At 36.8% G+C, this 18332-nt stretch overlaps 1 protein-coding gene across 2 annotated transcripts in view; it reads right to left on the reverse strand.

Moving 5' to 3' along the window:
* Positions 1-790: 790 nt before the first annotated feature.
* Positions 791-18332, reverse strand: part of MEGF6 (multiple EGF like domains 6) — a 426398-nt gene continuing 408856 nt past the window's right edge. For both annotated transcript variants that reach the window (XM_075604901.1, XM_075604902.1), the window contains 13 exons: positions 17639-17767; positions 15913-16041; positions 15496-15624; positions 15096-15227; positions 14664-14792; positions 12926-13054; positions 11870-11998; positions 9510-9638; positions 8193-8321; positions 7701-7829; positions 6290-6418; positions 4774-4818; positions 791-3597 (listed from right to left, as the gene is read on the reverse strand). In XM_075604901.1, coding sequence (XP_075461016.1) covers positions 3527-3597; positions 4774-4818; positions 6290-6418; positions 7701-7829; positions 8193-8321; positions 9510-9638; positions 11870-11998; positions 12926-13054; positions 14664-14792; positions 15096-15227; positions 15496-15624; positions 15913-16041; positions 17639-17767 — 1538 coding nt within the window. In that variant the 3' untranslated portion in view covers positions 791-3526. The remainder of the gene's footprint in view (positions 3598-4773; positions 4819-6289; positions 6419-7700; positions 7830-8192; positions 8322-9509; positions 9639-11869; positions 11999-12925; positions 13055-14663; positions 14793-15095; positions 15228-15495; positions 15625-15912; positions 16042-17638; positions 17768-18332) is intronic.

The following is an 18332-nucleotide window of genomic DNA, read 5'->3' on the forward strand; positions in this document are numbered from 1 at the left end:
ATTTGAGAACACAACAGCAGACAGCTGGTCCGGTTGATCTAAAACCAAAATCCTACTCACGACAAATCAGAAGTAAATGCGCGGTGGATTGTGGACATAGGAATGTAGCAGCTTGTCCACCAGTGGCATCGGGCTGATTTGAAAACCGCTCCGGCGTTGCAACACCTCCTGGTTTGATCGTCCGTCTCTGGAGGTGTTCTTGGGGGCAAATCCTTTTGTTACTGGTACAAAACGGATACGCGTGACACGCAGACTTCAAGTGTTTGTGACGGAAGCTCAGGAAGTAAAATAAATGTTTTCTGCCATCACTTATACATCCCCCTGATGAAGTGCGCATGCGCACGAAACGCGTTGGATTTTACTTCCTGAGCTTCCGTCACGAACACTTGCAGGCTGCGTGTCACGCGTATCCGTTTTGTAGCAGTAAGAAAAGGATTTGCCCCCAAGCGCACCGCCAGCGACGGACGATCGAACCAGGAGGTGTTGCAGCGCCAGAGCGGTTTTCAAATCAGCCCGACGCCACTGGTGGACAAGCTGCTACATTCCTATGTCCACAATCCACCGCGCATTTATTTCTGATTTGTCGTGAGTAGGATTTTGGTTTTAGATCAACCGGACCAGCTGCCTGCTGTTGTGTTCTCAACTGTATTTTGTAATCACTTGTTGTATTAAAATTAACTCTTTCATTTAAGTCAGCCTTGCCTGTATCTGTCTTTGTTATTTGTCTAGTGTTTGTACTGTATGTCCCTCTTAGTAGCAGCTTACACTATGATTTATTTTTTTGCTTGATTCCACATATTACGTCACATCTGGTCGTGGTCACAACTTTGGAAGTAAATTAAATGTATATCATTAATCCCACAAATATAAAAGCACACAATTAAATAGAATGTAAAATTACATCTAATCAGTCAAGTCAAGAATATTTTTTTCCAGGAATGGAATATTCTCTCACACTGTTCATGCTTTCTGTATCTTTTAACAAGTGCCTACTGAATATTAGTGTAATTTCGAACTTTGCAATCTTTCCATTCAAAATAACTACTTACAATAGCACATGGTTTATGCCAATGTTTCATGTAGTCCGAGTAATTCAAAGACACAGGGCACACATACCGTGGGGTCATATATCCCCTTCCTAAGACTATATACTTTGGGAAGTCAGTTCATGTGCTCATCCATATATGGGCATTTTTAGGACCCATCCTCGGTATTAAGGAAGTATATCACCCCTGTGGTAAAAGTGCCAGCCATCTTTGAATGACTGAATTCTTGGTCTATGGACTCATGCTACTATACATGGACTGTTGACATAAAATGTCTTGGAGTATTTCTGTGGATTCTGCAGTTCTATTCATATTCAGCAAGTATGCATGACTACTTCTTGTTAGATATTATGGCTTCTTCGGAATTTGGATGGACTCCACGTGATGATAGCTCCCTGCGTTACCGTTTATATTTTATTGCCTTTTTCAGCTTTTTGGTTGTAAACAACCATTTTCTACTCTTATTTTTGGTGGGCAAAACTGCTTCTGCTTTATTTAAAAAGCAATAGAAAGAGAAATCCTTGATTTTAAACTGAAGTACATCATATGCAATTTAGTTCTGAACAAGTTAAATACATTATAGAATATTTCAACGTACTGTTATGCAGTGCAATGGATCACTTGCACTTAAATTTACCATGGGGATTGTGTATCAAGGCAATTTTGTATCAAGGAGGCATTATCATCTCACATTTTTTTAAAGTCAATACATCAAGGTATTTTTCTAATTGTTCCTGGTATGCACCCGTTTAACCCTTGGAAGTCTTAATTGGGGAAATACACTGATGCACAAATAATAATGGGATGTATTAAATTCTGTGTTTGTGTGCCATTTTCTTTGCACCACAAATAAAACAGTTTAGGAGTAAACATCAAGTCGTTCATTTACTGTACACGTTTCTAACAAACAGTATGACACTATATATGACAAATAATGGCGCAATGTGTCAGCAGAATTTTCTTTGCATTGATACCCTAGGATCTGGAATTTTGAAAGGTAATGCAGTTTAAACCTTAATCATGTTAATCATATACAGTGAACAATTTACATTATTTTAGCAAACATTAAATGCAAATCGAGTTGTGGATGATGGGATGAATTGGTAGTTATCCCCTTAAATTGTTTATTTATCAGTCTTTAAAAAAAATCTAATTGTACTTCATCGAGATTTGAAAAATGTTGTCATTTGTCTTGCCTCACTTTGTGCAGCACAATTGCAGCTGTGTCACATTGATAAAGATCCCCCTTTAATGGTTAGAATTATTAAAATGAGATATTCTTCAGTCCACAAGGGATCATTCATTGGACTTGCCCCATTTCACACAATCAGTTGTTTCACACTTTCATAAATCTATCCTTGGGTTTTTTAATGCAGGTTTTCATTTTAAAGGTGCATTCGGTCCCACTGAAGGTCAGTGTCAACTCTGCATATATAATGGACTGATTTGTAAAATAAAAACACAGACACACATGGTGATGAACTGTTGGAAACATCTACTATACGTTTTCATTATCTACTGACCAGCAAGTTTACTCAGTACTGCAATTCTGCTGCTGTTATTCACCAAACAAGTCAATTTTAATTAGCACTCATATGCTGTGAAGTTGCTTCCCTGTGCTGGAGAAAAAGATGTTATTCCTATTCATTTGAATGGAGCACATACAGTATATCCTTTCTCCAGAATCAGGAAGCTGCTTCACGACATATTGAATAAGGGCATAAGAGTAAAAAGAACTTTAAGTCCAATGTTGTGACTGGTAACGATATCAGATATTGTTGGACCGACTGATGAAGACATCAATGGCTGGACATCAACAATGTTCTTTAAGAAGAGCCAAACGTGTGATGCAATACATTTGGTACAGTACATACATGTCACATGGTCAACAGAGACATGGCTGTGACTTCAAAGGTTATTCACCTTATAAATATCTTAACATAAATAGATGCTTTGACTAGCTTTCAGGCAAACATTTTGAAACCAACAAAAGCACAATCACTATGAAAAATTAAAGAATACAACAAGTAGAGCACCTTACACCAGTGACCTTAAAATGTCCATCATCTGCTGGTCACAAAGGTTCACATGGACAAATATCCTATTTGTTTGATACTACATTTCTTTAGTTTACTTTTTCCCTTTAAAAAGCAAGCCACCTAAACAGGCGCGAGTAACAAACAAGGCTTTGTGCCCCATTGCCTGATATGTAACATGAGTTGTCTTCTTCATGAGTGGTCTTAGTCATTACAGGTAACACTTCCTTGGTGAATCCTTTCATCCACGGAACTTGAAGGAATTTAATTCTGATCTTGTGTGCATCTCCATTGCGATGACTATCAACATCAACCAACCTCTTATTCATAACTCCAAATGCCACCATTATGACTTTGCAAAATACATTTGGCCTTAACTGTATATTGTAATCCATGTTAAAATGTTAATCAGTGGTTTTAGGGTGACTTGTTCCTAGAAAATGACTATGGCCTATGTTTGCTTGAGTGTATGACGTATCTAGCTGAGGATCTATATGGTGTTCGAGGTTGTGCAACTGGAAAACAAAGAGGAGAAACATAATAAATACACGCAGAGAAAGGACCATTGATTTTAGTGTTTAGTTATGGTTTCTGAAATTTGAGGTTAAATGGTTCAAGACAGTCAAAGTTATTTCCAGCACAGTATTAATTATTGAATGTAACAACCATTATTTGAGCATCAGGTTAAACTTCATTCTGGAATGCTATTTATTCTTAAATCATTTTCAATAAGGTTACTTCTGTATATACATACTGTATAAAAACACATACATTTATCAAATTATATACACAGACTTATTAGCAGCAGGAAAGTTTGACAATTTTTTCATTAGTTATAAGTGTACCACATATAGATTTAAGAAAAGAAACCAAGGTCACAATGACTACACAAACATGCACTAATGTTGTTGTAACCAATTTCAGCAGGTCCATTTTTACATACAACAATGTTTGCTATCAATTTTTTTCAATAAATTAAAATTGCTGATGTCATGATAGCATCTGCTTAAAAAAAAGCAGAAGCTACAGACAATGTACAATTAGAAAATATTTTGAATACAATGGTTTCCTTGCTCAGATGACTACTGAAATAGCGATCATGTCCAAAACGAATCATGTTTGGTTGGGCTGCAAGTCAGAACAAAATATAACACATTTCATTCATCAGTCACTAGATGATAAACATAAAATGAACCTTAAGAATATTTTCTACAAGGTATGGGAACTGTGGCCTCTCTTTTTTTAGGTAGAATCCTGATCATGGTTGATTGTTATCCCTTGTCTCTTTTACCTTTTAGCCCTTAAGCATTCCCTCCCCTTCCCATTCCTTTCCTCTCTGGCCCCATCTTATCTATCCTTTTTCTTTATCTTTTCTATGTTAAAAAATAAGAATAATTTGAAATTAAAAGAATCCAAAGAGATTTATATATAAAAATTAAATTGATATGCTACATACAGAAAATAGTAAAGAAAAATTGTTATGAGGATAATTGTTTTTACTAAGATAGATGTATAAATATTGTTCCTGTATCAAAATTGTACGTGTAAGTAAGATGTTCATTTATTTAAGTAAAATAATAAAAAATATATTGAAACAAGAGTCTTTTCAAGACTAAATCGGAGTCTAAAAATAATAAAAAACATATTTCTAACATTGAAACACAAAATTTGAAAAAGGTGTCCTGACTTACTTAGAAGTGTTTGAAACTGAGCAGACAGAAGTTGGGGTGGGCCACCTACAATGTAGAAGATATACAGTGATAAAATATAGCACATAGTTATAATATACTTCACAATGTTTTTAGATGAATTAGTGCTACATAGACTTCACACAGTTACTTAATTAACATTAGCTTGGGTACAGAAAAATGACAAACACGGGCGACTTTTTCAAAGGGATTCCTGTTCTTCTAGTCCATGGCATAAGACTCTGACTACAGACGCTGAGATACCTGGCTGGCGGTGAAATTCATTCACAAACTGCCTATTTTATACTTACCTTTGTGAGTGATATTCTTCCTCTCCTTCCCTTTTCCCCATCAATAAATGTACTTTTTTACGCTATGGGGCGTGCACTCTCTCTTCTCTTTTTCCTCTAGATCTTAATGCGGATGTGGTTTATCCTCCTGAGAGCTGCCGGAGACCCCCTTACCAGAATCAATTATCTAAAACCTGATGGACTTTTCAAAATGACTGGTTCTTATATCTTCCTTTCTAATTATATTATCACTTTTTGTGTGTTAGAATACTAACTGAGTGTGCTACTGTATGTGTATTAATCACTTTTTTTCACAGATTCTTTAACTATTTTCACGTTATTATATTCACTTCACTGATAATATTTCAAATTTATTGATTTAATTAATTATATTAATTGTTTGGCGCTACTATATATGTTCTCTTGTACAGTATGTTTGTATGTATGTATGATGTGTGTATATATATATATATATATATATATATATATATATATATATATATCTCAAAACAAAACAAAAATATTAAGGAGCGCCTACTATAACAACCTGCCTAACTGTGAGTAGGTCAGCTACTGTGTTGAAACAACCTATGGGGTGGCCAGGGGGGGGTAGTACATGTAAAATAGATCCTATGTTGCTAAGATAACACATATATTGTACAAAATACTTTAATAAAAAATGCTATGAAAAATGAAAAAAAAAAATATATATATAAACAATTGATAAAAAATATATTAAAAAACCTTTGGATAATACCAAAACCTTAAAAAACATAGAGTCCCGTTCCAATAAAGTGCATCCAGATACTACTGGCATATGAGGGCCAATCTCATAACTGCTCTATATTACCGTTTGACTTGTGAGTGGGCATTTGTCTGTTTTTTAATGTTCTATAAACTGATTGTTTTATTTTAATGCACTAGGTGTGCGCCTGTTTTTTTCTCTTTTTCTTTCATAGATATATATATATATATATATATATATTATATACACACGTATCGGTGTATACATATATATGTAAAATCTAATACAATTGGCAACATAAGTTATGCAATGTCACTTCAATTTTAAAAGGCAAGAACCTACTTTCTGTTTTTTTAACCATATTTATGAGGCGCAAGGACCAGTATCTTGTAAAAAAAAGAATATATCAAACTTCGTATATTTTACTGATGACATTTCCATTCAAATTCAAGCTATTTTAGATGATTACATCGCCATAAATTACCTTCTTGACAGGTAGTTCCTATAAATCCATTAATACAAATACATTCCCCGTTCAAAGAGTTACACTGTGAATGCCAAGAACATTCACAGCTGAGAGTGCAATTTGGGCCAAAACGATTTATTCTGCATTCTGCAAAAAAACAAAAAAAAAACAAGACCAGTGTTGAGCAATAGAGTCCAAACAGATATGAGTAACTAGCAAATTACATGGACCTTCTGTTGATCACAGTGCCAAGTTTTATTATACTAAAGTTATTTTCCAATTATTTTTTATAGCTAGCTGCAATACATGAAATCAGTTTGTAAACTGAGTTAGTAGCATTTGTATCCAAATCCTACTCCTGGTTACAAATAGGGTCACAGGGGGTATAAGACGGACATTTCTTCCCAGAAAACAATGCCAACTGAAAGATCATAATAGACCTATTATAAAGAAACACGTTTCCTGTTCTGGGCATTTTGCTTAGCTTGCCATGTGGTTTTTTATTGGACTGGTTATTTAATTGTTGGTAATTTTCACTTTGTTTTGGCCTGTGCGGGCTGTTGAATGCTGCTTTCTCCCTCTGTGGAAGTGTTCAGAATTACTCTGTATAATTCTACCAGATTGCACATTCAAATCAATCTACTTCTAAAGTGGTTTTGATCTTATAATCAAAATCATATTGTAAAGTATTTTAATAACAAAATTAGGTAATGTTCTAATTCAACTAATTCATCAACTCAAAATAACAGAAAAGATGAATGAACCAAGAAAAATGTGAAAGGTCAAAGAGTAAGGTATTGGCAGGCAATGTATAGGACTAGCCTCCCTATGGGCATGTACTGTAGTATACAGTATGAAACGTTTGAGCTTTATTAAAAAAAGACAAGGATTTCAGACAATGACTATAAGACTGTCTGCTTTGAGTTACTGTAGGTAAAGCTTTGCTCTGTTTAACTTATCTCCAGTATATTACTCATTACTATAGCTTATAAGAAACAAATATACTGTAACTATGTTACTGTAAAATATTTGTGCCCTAATTTGTGCAAAACATTCACACAAATTAAACTAGACTAGGGGGTTATTTACTAAAGGCTCCCAGCTGCAAAACTGGAACAGAGTAGTGCAAAAGCAGCACCAAATGTATAGAGGAAAAAGAATCCCATAGAAAGCAATTGGATATTCCCATTGATAGATCCGGCGGAGTTTATGATTTGGTAAATTGGGTTTTCCCCAGTTAAGCAGCAGAGAGATTTTGGTAAATATTCTACATACAAAGGAGCAATTGTGAGTGGATGGGGGGAGTGATCTTGCATATAGTTAGTTCAAATGTATTTGCCACTATATTGTACCATTGTTCGAAACTTTGCCTGTTTGACTCCTTAATTCATACAGTACACAGATACATTTAATATATCTCCTGTCTCACCGATATCACAGGCTGCTCCTGTTTTGCCAGGTGGACAAAGACATGCTCCGGTCACTGGATCACAGGGTGCATTCCCTTCACATTTACAAAGCCTGTGACATTTCTCTCCAAAAGTCCCCTTTCCACAGCCTGAAACAAAAATCAAAAGAAATACACCATTAACAGCTGTCTATTATCAAGAAGAAGGTACAGTATGGAAACATTGTAAGGACTGGACACATGAAATAGTGTTTCATAGCGTGTTGTGCAAACACCTATTCCTTTTCTATTGCTAATTGTGGAAAAGGTCCTTGTGTCAAATCTTATTTCATTAACAAGTAAAAAACTTATGGAAACAATGAGACTATAATAACGTTATTCTGCTGGCATTAATTGCTTGCATATTTAATCGAGAGAAGCAGAGATATATGTTTCTGGAACAAATCCAAATGCACAAAATTAAAAACAAAGTTTAGGGATACCATTTTTTAAAAAAAATATTACAAAACTGACCTTTTTCACATTTCTCTCCAAAGAAACCAGCAGGACATAGACACATTCCAGATACTGGGTCACATGTGGCTCCATTGTCACAACTGCATAATTCCTGGCAGTTGTTTCCATGAAAACCAGGTGGACAAGCTGCAAAAATTAGGTATATGGTAAAATTAGTAAGTGTATATAATAGAAGTTATGGTGGGTAAAAAAGTGACAAAAGCCCTCAATTGTACAGTGTACAGAAAATACAAATATCACCTGTGAGCACATTCACATGTCCCAGACAAGTCTGCACCTCTGCTTTTCACCATTATCTGTCAGTATACAGTGCTTCCACTGCAGCCAGGGATTCTGGGAAATGTCATGCAAATGAGCACACAGTGTCACCTTTAACTTCATGTTCATTTTAACATGGGCCCCTATAAACCTATGCCTGCAGTATTCCCCAGGCTGTGCTGAATGGCTGTGTAATACGCAGGCATATGCATATAGGGATCCATGTTAAAATGGATATAAAGTAAAAGGGGTCACTGTGTGCGAATTTCCCAGAATCCCTGGCTGCAGTGGAAGCATTCTACGCTAAGAGATAATGGGGAAAGGTAGGGTTGCAGAGCTCTTTGAGACATGAAATGTGCTCATGAGTGATATTTTTATTAAGTCTATATTTGAGTTGTGAACTTTCTTGGGAATAAGAGTTGAGAGTGATCAAATTAATTTCTCTCGTAACGAAAGAGAGTGAGAAATAAAGGCCTGTTTCCATTATTGTACTGGAGATAAATAAAAATAAAAAATCTCTCTGCACACAATATACAAAATATGTGAAAACTAAAAATTCTAATATGGATATATGAGAAATAGGGTGCTAAATTTAGGGGTTAGGGATCAGACGCCAACGCATCAAGATGATGGATGATTTAATATTGATGACGGCTGGGTACTTTGAAACACAGCATTACAAGTTTTGTTTCCGCATATTACATCATGTGGTGGTTTAATGATTGTTTCCTGTTGTCATCACTTCCAGGTGGGCGAGGATAGAGGGAAGGATTTCCGTGATACACTGTTTTTGGCGCCAAGAGCTCTGCTAGAAAATATTGGGTGTTGGTGACTATATAAATTTCTTTGTCATTTTTGTCTTGATATTATTCTAAACCACAACATCTTTCATATGTTTTATTGCTATATATAAGGAGGATGAGATAATTACTGCTCTTCTATTTTACTGATTCACTCCCTTTTTAATTCTGGTACCACAAGTATTTTCATTTCATATTCTTTATTTCTTTAAAAAATACTTCTAATTGTTTGGTGTACAGTATTTGTGTAGCTCACCATGTTCGCACGCCTTCCCATAGTATCCCTTTACACAATGACAAGCTCCAGTGACCCTGTGGCATGTCCCATTTTTTTGGCATGAACACTCCATGTGGCAATTAGCACCATATTTTCCAGAGGTGCATTCTGCAATAATAAAAAAAAAAACATATACTTGAAATAAGCCAACATAAACTGTCTGTATTTGTTATACCTGTACATCTATCAAATGAAAATAACCTAACAACGTGTTGCAGATTTCCCAGAATTTTGAGAGTTTGTCCAACATTGACTCATTTGCAAAACTATCTCTGTTTTGACACATATCAGAATAAATTCCCACTTTTCTACCAACTATCAAAAAAAAAAAAGCACAACCGCAATGGATCACCGAGACCCGAATCTATTCCAATTTACATAACTTTAGTATCCATCTTTATTTTTGCCATTGTTTATTCTAGCCTGTTAATCTGCTGATGAATTCAATATTTGAGGATCAATTAAGAGAAAACAAATTAGAAAGTGAAATATTTTGTTTTGTAACTGTAGGAATGTTACCTGATGAGTAAACCCTTGTAATGAACTAAAATTAGAGAGAGCCATCAAGTAGAGCGATAGATATTTTAGACTGAAATTGATTGGCTTAAACCGTAAATAGGACCATTTACAGTAGCTTCAGACAACAACATCAAAGAAAAAGAGAGTGGCAGCATGTTATATTGATTCCTCTTCTCATGTAAATGAACGCTACGCATTATGGCCTTTTCACTAAACTCTGATATTATCAATGCAAAAATCGGCACGCAATTTGATGCAATACAAATCTGGCTTTTTCACTGGATTTATTAATAATTAGCTATGCATAAGGAATGTATTGTTTTATACCTCATTTGCATGCACTATTTGCTTGATTTGCTGCAATACTGGCCTTTGCTTCCATGCCTGATTTGCTGCTATACTTTCTCTCTCTCCATGAAAAACTCTATTTCACCCCCCTGAGCAGGGTTGCCACCTTCTATTGAAGGCTAAGCAGGTGATTTTTTTAACATTTATTTTTTTCTTATATATTTATTTCTCTTACCTTCAGTGGAGGCGGCGGTGTTTCCCAGCATCTCCCCCTGCAAATCAATTAAAACATGGCTGCACGACATCTAATGGCGCCACGTTGCTATGACAATGGGACGCTACATGACGTCATGTATCAAGGTGTCATGACAACGGGACACCTTATGGCACAGAGGTGTCACGTGATGTCACGTTACCATGACAATGTGACATCACAGAACGTCCCGTTGTTATGGCAACGGGCGTCACGTGACGTCCCATTGTCATGGCAACACGGTGCCATTTTAGTCGTGCAGCCCTGTTTTGACTTGATTTGCAGGGTGAGATGCCAGGAGGATGCCACCTCCAACCAGAGATTTACCAGCTAAACCCGTAGCACGGAAATACGTGTCTGAAACCCGTAGCCTCCAGGTGAAACTCAGAGTGGTGGCAACCCTGCCCCTGAGGGACCATGAATATGTAATTTTGTGCGTTTGCTTGCCTCATCTGATACATTTACATAGCTAGGACCAAATTGAAGAGAAAACCGAAGTATTTGCACTGTTTGGACATGCAATAGGGTTTAAAGATTACAGTGAGATATATAATTACACCAAAATGTCTGTTTAATGAATAGGTCGCAATGTGTGTACAATATATCGAATCAGAACTACATGGCTGAAATGAGACCATGAGTAGCTCTGAATGTTTACGTCTCTGAAAATCCATAATGAACATCCACATATAGGATTTCTCCTCCCACATTATTTCTGATACCTAATGTGATACTTTTCTTTACCAAACATTTTCAAGACGAAGCGCCTGTGTGCGTGAAACATGTAGAGGAGGAGGCTGTGCTGCAGCCTGCTGTGTCCACTGTGTGTCTCCAATAAAGCTTTGATGTTCAATTTTGGATTGTGATGTCATTGGGCTGTTTTGCTGTTGCTCCGGATGCACCTCTCCCTTCCACATGACCTCTCTGCCGGATGCACGCTGTAGGACTCACTACTGAGGAACTATTGGACCCAGGATGGATGAGCTGACAGGGGTAAGATTGCTGTTTTGCCCCTGAGCCCCAACTTTAATAGTGGTCTTTATTTATCCTCTCATTTTCCTACCAGCCCTGCACAACCAGTGCTTCATTCAACTTTAGCCTAGGAGCGCATGACAGTTACATATCTCAGAACTACATGGCTGAAATGAGACCATGAGTAGCTCTGAATGTTTACATCTCTGAAAATCCATAATGAACATCCACATATAGGATTTCTCCTCCCACATTATTTCTGATACCTAAAGTGATACTTTTCTTTACCAAACATTTTCAAACCTACCTTCTTCGCAAGTACGTCCTGTCCAACCCAAACCACAAGTGCAGGAACCATTTACTGGATTACACAGGCCCGCATTCTTACAGGAGCAGCTCTGCTTACAGTCTTCACCAAAAGAGTTTCTCTTGCACACTGAAATATATAAACATAAATTGGTATATCAGACCATATCTTTACCCAAGTATGTAGACTTCCTCCTGGCGTGGGAGGGGTGATGGCGTTGCACTGCGTGTCAGACGCCGAGTGATGCGTTCTAAATACAGGAAATACGGCTGATGCTGGCTATAGTATCAAAAACAAAAATTTATTGAACGTAGAGCAGTATAGTTTAAAAAACAAAAACTTTGAGAAAGTGCAGTACATGCACGAAACACGTCAGAGGCTTCTTCCCTGACATTTGTTTTTAAACTATGCTGCTCTATGTTCAATACATTTTTGTTTTTTATACTATAACCAGCGTCAGCCGTATTTCCTGTATTTGGAACACATCACTCGGCGTCTGACATGCAGTGAACCGCCATCACCCCTCCCATGCCAGGAGAAAGTCTACATTGTTCTTGTTTCGGGCTGAGAGCACGCAGGACCCAGGATTTCATGGATAGATGTTGTGAGTACAGCCATGGGAGAGATTCAGGTCTAGCTCTAGGGGTTATGGACTTTTAGATTTATGGGTTTGGGGTCCAATCTTTGGATATCCTTACATCCTAAGACGTCTAAATTACCAATTGTATACCCCATTCTGTGAGCAGCAATGACCTATCTTTGAATAATTATACCTGGACTTGTCAGATGTTTTTATGGATAAGAAGATTACAATTGTGATGCATGCTTTTGAGGTCTCTTAGAGTATTGGACTAGGAGATTTATCTCCGCTTTCTCTTTACCCAAGTAGTCCATCTTTCCGCTGAAAGAGTTAACTATGTAGCTTTGGTACCACAGTATATTTCTAGGTACAGTATTAGTTACATTTCTATTCCTTTCTATTGCTAATACATTTGGTTATTAATGTTTTCATTTATACGCTGTCCACTTATTGCCCGTTAAAGATCTGGTGTTTACCGTGTTCACAGTTCAGCCCAGTCCTTCCAGGAGCACAAATACAGCCACCAGTCACATGGTTGCATGTGGCTCCAAGCCCACACAAACAGACGTGGGCACATCCTTTTCCATGTCGCCCTCGAGGACACACTGGAACAGAACAACACAGCAATGTTTGGTTTTTGTAAAGAAACAATGTTGACATTAGGGTGATTCCACAAAGCATACAACTATAGATGTGCAAGAAGACAGATGTTGGCAATCAAATTAGATTAGGACATACAGTACACTAGGGGTAAACCTCTCTCAGCTTTCATTGTATATGGGGGCGGTGCACATCTGCGCTAGGTATGATTAAATACAGTACTAAATAAAGGAAAGGCACATCCAGTTGTGGACACTCAGCCACTTGGCGTGGTAAATGCATAGCGAATTGGTGATGATATCATTGATACTACCACCTATGCATATGGCTATTAACTAATCATTTAGATCAGCTTTACCAGCCCATTTATGTGTGGATCTAGAATAAGGGCACTGATCCCTTCTTAAGCAGCAGCCACTTACTGCCTGACCAATATATTTTGCAGTGCAATAGGTATATAAGGTATCTATGGCTAATTAACTGAATCCTTCTAAGATCAGTATCCACTTTAGACCTATATTCTTGTCTACTACTAAGCAGTGAGTTTAGCCTCACATACCTTTACATATGCACATGTTGCAGCAACAGAGGATCAGTAACCAACTTTTCCACCAACCCCACAAGGAGTCATTTACTCTGACCATATTACTCTGGGTTTGGTCCTTATAGGCTAACTTTTTACCTACAATTCTACACTTAGATAATTTGAGTTACCCAAGCACTCACTTTAGTGCTTCACTTTAGTGTAAACATCGTCGATCGTCATTTTGTTTACCCCATTATTTTAAATGTATGTATTAAAAGTTTTTCATTTGAACTACAGTATCATCACCAATTCACTATGCAAGGTGGCCGAGTGCCCAGAGCTGGGTTTGATGTTTCTTTATTTAGTATCTAAGCAAATTAGATTGTAAGCTCTCCGGGACAGAAATGAATGTTCTTATCATACTTGTATGTTTGATGCACTTGTTATGTTATCATTCCATGTACTGATGTATATTTTGTACAGCGCTACACATGTACGTAAATAAAAATGCTAACATTACTTTTTTTGTATCCATTTTGCACAATATATCAAAAAACATATCTGCATTAAAAAAAACTTTACAATTATGATGATATTCCTTTAAATCAAGTGGAAATATTTTTTAAATAACACAAACATTATTATAATTTTATATTTATTATTTATATCAACTAAATATTCCAAAACTCAACTGGTGGCCCTTGGACCATGAAGAGCCTTGATGTGGCTCTTCGACTTTCTGCTCTTGCTAATTTCATGCTAATTTGCTAAAGCAGCTAAAGGTATCAAGTATTTTAATGTATCTAAAATAACATTAACATGAGCTTGCAGCCTTGCTGCTCCCAAATGTTTTCTCATCTGGCCCCATTGGAGAATTAGTTGAAAAGCCATGATACACAATGTTTTGTAATATTATGAACCTATTCATAAGGTACAGGAAAATGGTGATAAAATACAGTTGTTAGAACACCACAAATATGGAAAATTGAATTCCTGCTCCAAAAATGATGTACAGTGATAACAATTCAGTGTTCATATTACATGAATTGTTACGTTCATATTATAACTCCCAATGTCTACAAACTCACCAATACTGCAATCAGCTCCTAGGTAGCCAGCAGGACAGCGGCATGTTCCTGTTGTGGTCTCACAATGTCCACCATTTTTGCATTTACATTGGTTTTCACAGTTTGGACCATATTGTCCATTAGTACATTCTGGTAGATGATACAGTATGCAAATAAAGTTAGTACCCAAGAAATGTACAGGGAAAAATCAATATAATTTTTGACAGGGAAAACATCACTTGATGATCTCTGACTTTCTTAAATCGAATACACTTTCAGTAATGAACTCATTGACTGTAGAAATGTTAAGGTTTATACAAGATATACGCATGGTGATTTACCTAGCAGCTAAATTATGCATACGTGAATTTTCAAACGGTACACTTTAATGAAAATGGATATTTGATGCTTAATCAGAGCAGCTTCTAGGGCAGAGGTCATATATACACTTACTTAATTGACAATTATGCCCATGGTAACCGGGTGCACAGATACACTCCCCAGTCACCGGATAACAGTTTTGATGATCTCCTGGACATTGGCAGGCTTTGCCACAATTTAAGCCATATGTTCCTGGAACACAAGCTGAAGAGATGCAAGAAAGAAACAAAAGACAATGGGTATTGATAAAATATGGATGTCACATACATAAAGAAGTTAGATATGGACTATTGAAAACTAAATGTCTCATAAGCAGCCATCATTGCTTTGCTTGAAGACCAGGGCCCTAATTATTAAGCAAAGCTAGACTGTGAGATACTTTATGGCCCATTAATGTGAAACTCTTTAGTAAAGCAGGTCCTTTATCCTACCAATAGCATGTATTAATAAAATGTCATCCAAATGTGCTTACTTTGGTCGCATCCATTGCCTGTAAATCCTGGTGGACATCCACATTCTCCAGTGATGTGATTGCAGGCAGTTCCATGGGGACAGTTGCAAAGCTGTGAACAGTGTTCACCATATGACCCAGGGAGACATGCTAAGGAAATTCAAACAACAAGAGAGACTCCAGCGCCATGTTCATTTTGCCTTGTTAGAAACGTACATAAAAGTGGCTCGGTATGGGAAACTAGTTGTCTGTGTGAGATTGTGCAACACTGCTAATTGGCTAAGTTACAACTTAAATTAATTTTGATTTAAAAATTAGACCAAGAAAAATGATTGAGTGTGCTGGGAGATTTAAATTAATACTATTAATAGGTTGACATAAACAGTAAGTAAAATAAACATTTGGAATAGCACTGCTATTTCTATATAATTAACCTACGTTTATCGCAGTGTTTTCCTCTCCATCCCTTGGGACAATCACATATACCAGTGATATGGTTACAGGAAGCTCCATGCCTGCAGTCACACTTTTCTACACACCGCACTCCAAATGTCCCAGCTCGACAAGCTAATGCAGAAAAAAAAATCATATACTCTCATACACAGTAGTAGTAAATTGGTTCTATCCTTTTTCACTCTGTCATCCTATTTTATTACTCACGTGTAGCCTACATTTTAGATCTCAATTTGTAATGGGAGTCCAAATCAAGTACAATATTAATTCTGTTTAAAATGTGCTGTTCTTCACAGTAATTTTGAAAAAGAAACCTATGAAATGTTGCAATCTCTGTGCAGTATAATTTAATCTTTGAAAAACTCTAATGTTTGTTTCCCACACTTCACCAAAACCAATATCACAACTAGAACCTTAACCTTCAAGTTCTCTGTTCCTGAAAGTGAGGCAGCATGTAATGGCATGCGAAACGCGTGTCCCAATTATTATTATTCCAATGGTTAAAGTGTCACCGTGGTGAGGACTAAATGACTGAAAAGGTAAGTTTAAAACAATATATAAGAGGAATATTAACACAAAAAAACCTGAACAACCTTATTCTCTGGATGCACCTTTGAAATAAACAAGAGTTGCATAAAACTGCTGGTAACCCTAGAATAACTTGAAAATCTTAACTTGAAAATCTTAAGCCTTTCAGTGGGTGTAGTTGTGATATAATTTATAATGCATACTTCTGTGAGAGTGCAAAATGTGAAAATAATCTCTTAGATAAACTTAAAAGCCATATATTGTAGATGAGAAATAAACATGGGCTAAAACTTGGAAATGCAGAGGGAAAAGATAAGGCTTTTTGACTTAATGACAAAAAGATTAGTGGAAACAGTTTGTCATAAAGTGTCTCCATACTCTGTCTGAAAGTGCGGTTCTGTCGCCAGACTGATTAAGGGGTCCAGTAGTGCATTCTTTCTGTTAAATGTAAAAGTCCATCACATTCCAAAGTTATTGATCTGTCTCAGACATATCCAGCAATAAAGAGATTTTTACTACTGGAAAAAACAACAACTAGGCTGTTTAATATGGGTTTCATACCAGGAAACACTTTGCAAAACCATGGTGATTGTACTAGGTAACACATGTTAAACTCAAATGGTAGCATATGGGACCATATTAAATAAATAACATATTAAATATTAAAATTATTTTACACAGTCTACAACAAAAATGTAAATTATGATATGCAGTAAGCACTTTATCTTTGCACAGTAGAGTACGTCTGTTATGTTTTAGGCTTTTACAACCAATCAGCTACAGCACGAGACATCAGTTTCATATCCAAAGGTCAAAATGATTAGCAGCCACAGTAGACAAATAAACCCATTTAGGAACAGACTTTTAAAAACAACGCACCCTGGCTGCCAGCTCATCTGGAATATAAGATGGCATAAATTCCATTCCAGATTTGTGGAAACTTGATACAGAAGTTGAGTGCTTCTTTCCAAGACTGAGATGACTAACCACCCTTTTAGCATTTTATAATAGAGACTGGGAGTATCAAGTGGGCATATTCCATTTACAGATCAGTGAAGGAGTTAGTACCACGCTAAGGAGGTTATTAATTAAACTGAGATAGTGGTGATCAGGGCACTATCACACAGAAAACTTCCATTGAAGTCAATTTCCCTTGAAATGTTGCTCCATATGTGTTGCTTACCAGTTTGGCATGATGCTCCGTTCCAGCCTGCATGGCACAGGCAAAGGCCTGTCTCACGTTCACAAACTCCTCCATTCCGGCAACTGCAGTTCTGTAGACAACCATTGCCATAACTTCCTGGAGTGCACTCTGGGAAGATCAATTAAAAACAAAACTTGATTTTTGTATTTGTTCATGTTTTTTCTTTACATAACATTTTTATTTTTGATAATTACGATTTATTTTTAAAACAGCATTCCTGGCTTCTTTTCTTTTTCTCCATCTCCCCCGTCCTTTCCTTTACAGCATGGGACCAAGATGGGTCTCTCGAGCTGAACAGCGCTATTTTCAGCTCTCGGGTCAGCCCACGGTCTTTGAGATACCTAGCGATGTACTGCAGTTTTAAACTCCTTCCAGGGGAAACAAAATGTCCACCAAGTCTCAGGGGTCCTGCAATAGAAAGCTGCAACATGATTGGTTGAGACTTCCTATTTGGACAGCTATTTAAATATTGGTAACGCGTTTGTGCAAGCACGAGGGGAAAAGCCTACAGTGGCGCACCCCCCCCCAAAATTATTAGAAATAAAATGTAACTTTCAATAAAGATAGTAAAAATAACGAGACTAATTGTTATGTTTAATAGCCCTTTATTTCTAAGTGATAGCCAGGCAGGCATAGACAGTTAGTTCGGGTACAAAAGGATGAGGGCGCAGTA

This window comes from Ascaphus truei, chromosome 6 (assembly GCF_040206685.1).
Source record: "Ascaphus truei isolate aAscTru1 chromosome 6, aAscTru1.hap1, whole genome shotgun sequence".
Classification (NCBI taxonomy): Eukaryota; Metazoa; Chordata; class Amphibia; order Anura; family Ascaphidae; genus Ascaphus; species Ascaphus truei.